Raw genomic sequence first — 9,548 nt, forward strand, 5'->3', positions numbered from 1 at the left:
AGAACAAGATATCTATAATTGGCTACCTGGCCTTGGAGAACAGACAGCTGCACATTCCTGAAAATTAAAGATAGCCCCCAAGTTCACCCTGGCATAATTTGAATTAACCAATGGGGACCCTGTAACTATGTTTCTCGCTTCTGTAACTGTGCTTCTGCCCCCAGGACTCTATAAGAAGTCCCCCTTCCCCTAGGAAGGCGCGCAAGTCCTCCGAGAGACTTGTCGCCCCAGGTACCTGTGTATTCAAATAAACCCTCTTGCTGTTTGCATCTGATCCATGGTCTCGGTTTGTTCCTTGGGTTTGGGGTCTCTCTTCAGGAAAGGTCCCCTGTGGGGAGCTTTCTTTCATTGGAGGTCCCACCGAGATTGAGACCCCTCCCCAGGACCACCGACCCACCATCAGGAGGTAAGCCGGCCGGCCTCGGTATTTATGTTTAAGCTCGAGCCGTCCTGTGTCCGTTTTGTCTCTGTGCTGTCTGTTTCTATGTTTGAGCTCTGTTCCTGCGCAGCGTCTGGAGGGACCAGGAAAGGAGGCGGGCAAGGTCTGCCGTGAGGCCGGGCCGCCTGATTGTAGTGCCGGGAGAGGAGGCAGGCAGACTTGCCGTGAGGCCGGGCCGCCTGAGTCCCGCACTAGGGTATCTCCCCTAGTGTTCTGTATCGGGGTGAGGCTGAAGGGGCTGACGAGCCCGGACTTCGCTCACCAACCCTGGAAGACGTTCCACGGGAGTCTGAAGTCCCCTTTGGGGCACGGTTTTACACTCACGTATCCAAGGGATACGTGGTGTCTGTTGGAGAGGAGGGATCCGGACCCTCACAGCACTCTCCGTCTGAGTTTCTGCTCTCGGTTTGGAGCCAGAGCCGCGCAGCGTATGTCAGTCTTGTTTGCGTTTGTCTGCCGTTTGTTATTTACTGTCTGAGCGCTCTCTTCCTAGAAACAGCTATGGGACAGACTGTCACCACACCCTTGAGCCTCACGCTTGGCCACTGGTCAGACATGAAAGCACGAGCCAGCAACGAGGGACTTGTAATTAAGAAAAAAAAATGGATCACCCTTTGCAAGGCTGACTGGGTCACAATGAATGTAGGATGGCCTCGCGAGGGAACTTTTAATCTCAGTCTAATTTTACAGGTGGAGGGAAAAGTCTTCGCTCCGGCCCCCCATGGCCACCCGGACCAGGTTCCATACATCGCTATCTGGAAACTCCTAGCGACCAACCCCCCCCCATGGGTTAAGCCGTTTCTCTTCCTGCCAGCGCCCCCGGCCTTCCCCCCCACAGCACCGCTGCCCCCTCTTGCCCCTCCTACCTCCTCCCTTTACCCTATTCTCCCACGAAAGGATCCCCCTAAGACCCCTGTCCTTCCTGCGGACTCCAATTCACCCCTTATTGACCTTTTGACAGAGGACCCACCGCCGTACCCGGGGAATCCAGCGCGGGAAGCGGCGGTTCACGGGCCCGCTGCGCCAGCCGCGCCAGCGGCGGCGGCGGCGGGAGTGCAGGGGGGAGTGCAGGCGGTTCACGGGCCCGCTGCGACAGCGGCGGCGGCAACGGCGGCGGCGGAAGTCCCCGAATATCCTTTACAGGGACAGCCCTCTCCAATTGCCGGTCGCCTACGAGGAAAGCGCGATGAACCAGCCAAAGTATCCAGGGCCTTTCCCCTCAGGGAAGGCCCCAGTCACCAGCTTCAGTACTGGCCGTTTTCGGCCTCTGATCTCTACAATTGGAAACAGCATAATCCTCCATTCTCTAAGGACCCTGTTGCCTTGACTAACTTGATTGAGTCCATTTTAGTGACCCACCAGCCTACATGGGATGACTGTCAGCAGTTACTGCAAACCCTCCTGACAGTGGAGGAGAAGCAGCGAGTCTTCTTGGAGACCCGGAAGCAGGTTCCTGGAGATGATGGAAGACCCACCCAACTGCCTAATGTTATTGATGCAGCCTTTCCCCTCACCCGCCCGAACTGGGACTTCATGACCCCAGAAGGTAGGGAGCACCTACGTCTCTTTCGCCAGTTGCTCTTAGCAGGTCTCCGGGGGGCTGCTAGGCGCCCCACCAATTTGGCTCAGGTTAGAAATGTGGTCCAGGGAAAGGATGAGACGCCGGCAGCATTCCTGGAAAGACTTAAAGAGGCCTATAGAATGTATACCCCATATGATCCGGAAGATCCAGGACAGGCGCCGAGCGTCATCTTGTCTTTCATCTATCAGTCAAGTCCAGATATAAGGGCCAAGTTACAGAGACTAGAGGGATTGAATTCGTTCAATTTGTCAGATTTATTAAAAGAAGCAGAAAAAGCTTTTAATAAAAGAGAAACTCCCGAAGAGCGGGAGGAGAGAATATGGCAGAGACAGGAAGAAAGAGATAAGAAACGTCATAGGGAAATAACTAAAGTCCTGGCCGCTGTAGTGTCTCAGGGACAGGTCAGGGAGGGAGTTAGAAAGGGAGATCAAAAAAGGATACCCCTTGACAAAGACCAATGCGCCTACTGCAAAGCGAGAGGACATTGGGCTCGTGACTGCCCAAAGAAACCTCGAGGGCCTAAAAAAACTAAGACAGGAGCCACGAACCTCCTCAATCTGGAAGATTAGGGAGGTCAAGGCCAGGAGCCCCCCCCTGAGCCTAGGATAACTCTCAAGATCGGGGGGCAGCCAGTGACCTTCCTGGTGGACACCGGAGCTCAACATTCAGTCCTGACCCATACCGGAGGCTCCCTCAGTGACCGCACAGCTTTGGTCCAGGGGGCCACAGGTAGCAGGAGATATCGATGGACCACCGAAAGAAAGGTTCAGCTGGCATCTGGACAGGTAACCCACTCTTTTTTGCATATACCTGATTGCCCTCACCCATTATTGGGCCGAGACCTATTGACTAAACTCAAGGCTCAGATCTACTTTGATGACAAGGGGTCAACCGTTACGGGGCCCAAAGGGACCCCCCTACAAGTCCTAGCCCTAAGACTGGAAGAGGAATACCGCCTCTTTGAATCCGAGTCCTCTAAGGAGCCACCGGAAGGGATACAGGGCTGGTTGAGAGAATTTCCCTCAGCATGGGCCGAGACCGGCGGCTTGGGGCTGGCTCACGACCAACCCCCCCTTGTTATTCAATTAAAAGCCTCTGCCACTCATGTTTCAATCAAACAATATCCCATGCCCCGGGAAGCCCACGAGGGTATTAAGCCACACATCCAGAGGCTCCTGGACCAGGGGGTACTCGTGCCCTGTCGATCCCCTTGGAATACCCCCCTCCTGCCAGTAAAAAAACCCGGGACAGGGGATTACAGACCAGTTCAAGACCTGAGGGAGGTTAATAAACGGGTTGAGGATATACACCCCACAGTGCCAAACCCTTATAACCTCCTCAGCACTCTTCCACCAACCCATATTTGGTACACGGTATTGGACTTAAAGGATGCCTTCTTCTGTTTGAGATTGCATCCCCAGAGCCAGTTGCTATTCGCTTTTGAATGGAGAGACCCAGAAATGGGACTTTCAGGACAGTTGACTTGGACTCGGCTCCCCCAGGGGTTTAAGAACAGCCCGACCCTCTTTGATGAGGCCCTACATTCAGACTTGGCCGAGTTCCGGGTCGAACACCCGGCCTTAATCTTGTTCCAATATGTGGATGACCTCCTCCTAGCAGCCAGAACCCAAGCGGAATGTTTAAGAGGCACTCGGGCCCTTTTGACTAAACTGGGACAGAAGGGCTATCGGGCTTCGGCCAAGAAGGCCCAGATTTGCCAAAGCAAGGTCATTTACCTGGGTTACACCCTGGAGGGAGGACAGAGATGGCTCACGAAAGCAAGGAAGGAGGCCATAATCTCCATACCCCCTCCAAGGAACCCCCGCCAGGTGCGAGAGTTCTTAGGTACAGCCGGCTACTGCCGCCTCTGGATCCCAGGTTTTGCCGAGATGGCTGCCCCATTATATCCTCTCACCAAGCCCGATGTCATGTTCCACTGGGGAGAGGAGCAACAGCAGGCCTTTCAACAAATTAAGAGGACTTTACTCAAGTCACCAGCTCTTGGCTTGCCAGATCTGACTAAGCCTTTTGAACTATTTGTGGACGAGAACTCAGGCTTTGCAAAAGGAGTACTGGTACAGAGACTGGGGCCATGGAAGAGACCTATAGCTTATCTCTCCAAGAAATTGGACCCAGTGGCTGCAGGTTGGCCCCCTTGTCTGCACATGGTAGCCGCCATCGCTGTCTTGCTCAAGGACGCAGGGAAACTGACTTTGGGACAGCCATTAACTGTGTTAGCCTCCCATGCGGTGGAAGCTCTGGTCCGGCAGCCTCCAGATAAATGGCTCTCAAATTCCAGGATGACCCACTACCAGGCTCTGTTGTTAGACACAGACCGAGTGGTGTTCGGACCAGTTGTCTCCCTCAATCCCGCCACCCTGCTGCCCTTGCCAGATCCGTCAGAGGAGCACAATTGCCTCCAGATTCTGGCAGAGGCCCATGGTACCCGCTCCGACCTAACAGATCAACCGCTGTCGAACCCAGATTTCATCTGGTTCACGGATGGGAGCAGCTTTCTTCAAGAAGGAGAACGGAGGGCTGGAGCAGCAGTCACTACTGCAACAGAGGTAATTTGGGCCTCACCACTGCCGCCCGGAACATCGGCCCAAAGGGCAGAGCTGGTCGCACTGACCCAGGCCCTCCGGATGGTGGAAGGTAAGAGACTCACGGTCTATACTGATAGCAGATATGCCTTCGCTACTGCCCATGTACATGGAGAAATATACTGGAGGAGAGGCCTCCTGACCTCAGAGGGCAAGGAAATTAAGAACAAAAAAGAAATTTTAGACCTCTTAAGGGCTTTGTTCCTCCCACATCAGCTCAGCATTATACACTGTCCCGGGCACCAGAAGGATGACTCTATAATAGCACGGGGAAATCGGCTGGCCGATCTGACGGCCCGGACAGTGGCCTTACAACCCCCCCAGGGGCGACGAGCTGCTGGTCTTGCAGGACAACCAACAGCCAAGCAGAGACCCCATGCCCTACAGCCCGGAGGACCAGGAACTAGCAAAGAAAATGGGGGCGGAATGGAGCCCCGAACGACAAGCTTACATCATAGATGACAAATTGGTTATGCCAACTTCCCACACAAAATACATGCTCAAATTCCTCCACGCGCTAACCCACTTAAGCAAAAACAAGATGAAGGCCCTTCTGGCTGATGAGGCCTCGAACACTGTATTATTAAATCAGGAACAGGTCCTCCAACAGGTGACTTCCAGCTGCCCTGCTTGTGCCCAAGTCAACTCAGGAAAAACCCATCTGAACGGAGGAAGCCGCCTGCGAGGCCACCGCCCCGGAGTCCATTGGGAACTTGACTTCACTGAGGTAAAACCCAGGCTATATGGATACAGATACCTTCTGGTTTTTGTAGACACTTTTTCAGGATGGACGGAGGCTTTTCCTACTAAGAAAGAAACTGCTACCGTGGTAACCAAGAAACTCCTGGATGACATCTTTCCCAGGTATGGAATGCCCCAGATATTGGGGTCAGACAATGGGCCCGCCTTCATCTCCCAGGTAAGTCAGAAGGTGGCCAGGCTATTGGGGATCAATTGGAAACTTCATTGTGCATACCGCCCCCAGAGCTCAGGACAGGTAGAACGCATGAATAGAACCATTAAGGAGACTTTAACCAAATTAACGCTTGCAACTGGCACTAGAGATTGGGTGCTCCTACTCCCACTAGCCCTTTACCGAGCCCGGAATACTCCTGGGCCTCACGGCCTAACCCCGTTTGAGATTTTATATGGGACCCCCCCACCAATAATAAACTTCCTTCACCCTGATATCTCCTCTTTTGCCACTAGCCCTACCCTGGAGGCGCACCTTCAAGCCCTCCAACTGGTACAAAAGACGGTGTGGAAACCCCTGGCCGATGCCTACCGGGAGCAACTGAATCGCCCGGTGGTGCCTCACCCATTCAAGATTGGGGACTCTGTCTGGGTCCGACGCCACCAATCCAAGAACCTAGAGCCGAGGTGGAAAGGACCATACACTGTCTTGCTAACTACTCCCACTGCACTCAAGGTTGACGGGATAGCAGCGTGGGTCCACGCGTCACATGTGAAGGCCGCCAAAGAACCCGACGAAGCCGAGAGCACCAAGACGTCTACATGGAAAATTCAACGTTCTCCAAACCCACTAAAGATAAGACTTACCCGTGGGTCCCCCTAATTCCCCTGATAGCCCTCCTAACGTTAGGAGGGGCATCACCAGAGAGCCCCCACCTGGTTAAGAAAATTACCTGGCAGGTCATTTCCCAGACTGGAGACATGGTCTGGTCCACGACTGCTCAACACGCCCCTAACACATGGTGGCCCTTCTTGACTCCCAAAATATGTGATCTAGTCGCTAGGCTTGATACCTGGGATATCCCCGAATACACCCACATTAATAGGCCCCCTGTCCTAGATTCAGACCACAACAATATTATGTTCCGGAAGAAGCGGGCCATACAGACTGGGGATAGAACCCAAGGGCACTATATAGCCGACTCGCCTGGCTGTCGAACACAGTCAGCCTATAGAAAGCTGCAGCAGACCCAGCTGTATGTATGCCCTAGGGACGGAAGGGATTGGAATACGGCTTACAAATGTGGGGGACTAGAATCTCTGTATTGTGCAAAATGGGGATGCGAAACGACCGGGGACGCATACTGGGAGCCTAGTTCCAGTTGGGATCTCATCAGGGTGGGACGAAGCCGGAAGGGAGAAGATTCACTAAACATTTCCTTCACCCCGAAGGGCACAAAGTTCTCTTCATGGACTGATGGCCGATCTTGGGGAGTTAGGTTCTATATGACAGGAGCAGACAAGGGATTTACTTTCCAAATAAAGCAAAAAATAGAATCAGTTAACGTTCATGTGGGCCCCAACCCTCTTCTCCCAGAACAAAAGTCACCCTCGCAACCGGAGAGGGCCCCAGCCCAGCTCCCCCACCTGTCTACTACAATGTCTCCTACAGTTAGCCTGTCCACCACTGCTTCCCTTGTAATACCGGGCACTGGAGATAGGCTCCTAGAATTAATCCAAGGAGCATATCTAACCCTCAACCTTACTGCCCCAAACAAAACCAGAAGCTGCTGGCTTTGCCTAATTTCAAGTCCCCCTTACTATGAAGGGGTTGCTGTTACGGGGAAATTTACTAACCATACTACCCCATCCACAGAATGCACCCGCACCCCTCAACATAGGTTGACCCTATCCAAAGTTGCGGGACAAGGATTATGTATAGGAAAGATGCCCAGGTCTCACCAGTTCCTATGCAATACCACCCAACATATGACCGGGGGCTCTTACTACCTGCTAGCCCCCACTGGAACCTATTGGGCCTGCAGCACTGGGTTGACTCCATGTATTTCTATGGCAATACTTAATCTGACCTCTGATTATTGTATACTGATAGAATTATGGCCCAAAATTATCTATCATAACCCCGAATATGTATTTACCTATTATGAGGAACGATACAGGTTCCCTCGAGAGCCAATGACTATGACCATGGCCTTACTGCTGGGGGGATTAACTGTCGGGGGTATGGCCGCAGGTATAGGAACTGGCACTGCGGCACTCATGGAAACTGCACAATTCAAACAACTACAGATGGCTATGCACACTGACATCCAGGCCCTAGAGGAATCCATAAGTGCCCTGGAAAAATCCCTTACATCGCTATCTGAGGTTGTTTTACAAAACAGGAGGGGGTTAGACATCCTCTTCCTACAAGAAGGTGGCCTATGTGCGGCCATTAAAGAAGAATGTTGCTTCTATGCAGATCATACTGGAGTAGTCAGGGATAACATGGCTAAATTAAGAGAAAGATTAAAACAGAGACAACAACTATTCGAGTCACAACAGGGATGGTTTGAAGGATGGTTCCAAAGGTCACCCTGGTTTACCACCCTTATTTCCACCATCATGGGCCCCCTAATCATCCTCCTGCTCATTTTATTATTTGGGCCATGTATCTTCAATAGATTGGTACAATTTGTTAAGGATAGGATTTCTGTTGTCCAGGCTTTGGTCCTAACCCAGCAATATCAGAGGCTCCGACAACCAGAGATGGAGCTGACTCCTTATTCTCCATCTTAAAATGAAAGATTCCATTTACGACAAAAGAAAATGGGGGAATGAAATGCCCCCCGTCTCAGTAACTTAGCCTAAGAAACAGCCTTGAGAAAGATAATTGGAAAAGTAACCTTGAGTCAAGGCAGGAGATATCGAACACCCGGTCTTGGGAGGAACAAACCTTGAGTCAGAACAAGATATCTATAATTGGCTACCTGGCCTTGGAGAACAGACAGCTGCACATTCCTGAAAATTAAAGATAGCCCCCAAGTTCACCCTGGCATAATTTGAATTAACCAATGGGGACCCTGTAACTATGTTTCTCGCTTCTGTAACTGTGCTTCTGCCCCCAGGACTCTATAAGAAGTCCCCCTTCCCCTAGGAAGGCGCGCAAGTCCTCCGAGAGACTTGTCGCCCCAGGTACCTGTGTATTCAAATAAACCCTCTTGCTGTTTGCATCTGATCCATGGTCTCGGTTTGTTCCTTGGGTTTGGGGTCTCTCTTCAGGAAAGGTCCCCTGTGGGGAGCTTTCTTTCAGTAATAGGTAAGCTCTTGTGCTTTTGATCTCATCTTCATTGCCTGTTCCTTCATCCTCCATCATTCCTCCCTCTTCTCCTCTCCTGACCTGATTCACCTACAATTTACAAAAAAGCAAAAAACAAAACAAAACAAAACAGAAAATCTGCCTTCTTCCTTTCTTTCTGGACATGGCTCTGCTTGGCCAGGAATTCTGCTCCAGTCTTTACTGCTCCCGGTTATACAAAAAGCCCAATTGTCTCAATCAATAGCTCTGCAATGCTACTAAGCCTGAAGGAAAGAGATGGTCTGAGCTTTCCATTTGCACAAGAAACAAAGCTATGCATCTACAGCCCACCTGTCTCCTAGGCCCTGCAAGGAGATCAACAGAAGTTCTGACTGTTTATGCTGTTTGCCACATGGTCTAGTAGCATATGAACACACAAGAATTTCATAGCAGAAGACAGCTGATATATTAAAAACTGAATAACATCAAATATTCCTTGATAAATAGCTTCCTCTAAAAAAAATTCCTTAACTTTTCTAGTTATAGCTTTAATATACAACTGGATCTCTACAATATATTCTCACGACCTGCTGCAACTCCCCTTTTCTTGTATAGTTAAAAAAAAAAGAGGATGTTTAATTCTCTCTAGGTCAGCAAAAGATGTAGATAAATATTAAGTTTAGAGATGACTGGAAAATGGCAATGATTAGTTAATATTGATATATGATCAATATTTATATCAATAATATATATTTATAATCTATAAAGTATATTTATAATCAATCATCTATATTAATGGCAAGCTGAGAATTAGTCTAACCATCTAATAGGTATATTTGTATATAATTAGAATATCTCTGTCCCAAGAAGTGGGCAGAGGAATAACATAAAAATCTATCATCAGCTAGTATATCATAATATGGTCAAATGTGT

At 50.5% G+C, this 9,548-nt stretch overlaps 1 protein-coding gene across 1 annotated transcript; it reads left to right on the plus strand.

Annotated features, from left to right (window-relative positions):
* Positions 1 to 725: 725 nt before the first annotated feature.
* On the plus strand, positions 726 to 6,642 carry LOC118577434. Its single transcript, XM_036177593.1, is given in 4 exon segments — positions 726 to 1,480; positions 1,589 to 2,279; positions 2,385 to 5,010; positions 5,837 to 6,642. Coding segments are annotated over 4 exon segments (4,221 nt in total). The 5' UTR covers positions 726 to 940; the 3' UTR covers positions 6,201 to 6,642.
* Positions 6,643 to 9,548: the final 2,906 nt, after the last annotated feature.

The sequence above is a fragment of the Onychomys torridus genome, chromosome 2 (genome assembly GCF_903995425.1).
Source record: "Onychomys torridus chromosome 2, mOncTor1.1, whole genome shotgun sequence".
Taxonomy (NCBI): Eukaryota; Metazoa; Chordata; class Mammalia; order Rodentia; family Cricetidae; genus Onychomys; species Onychomys torridus.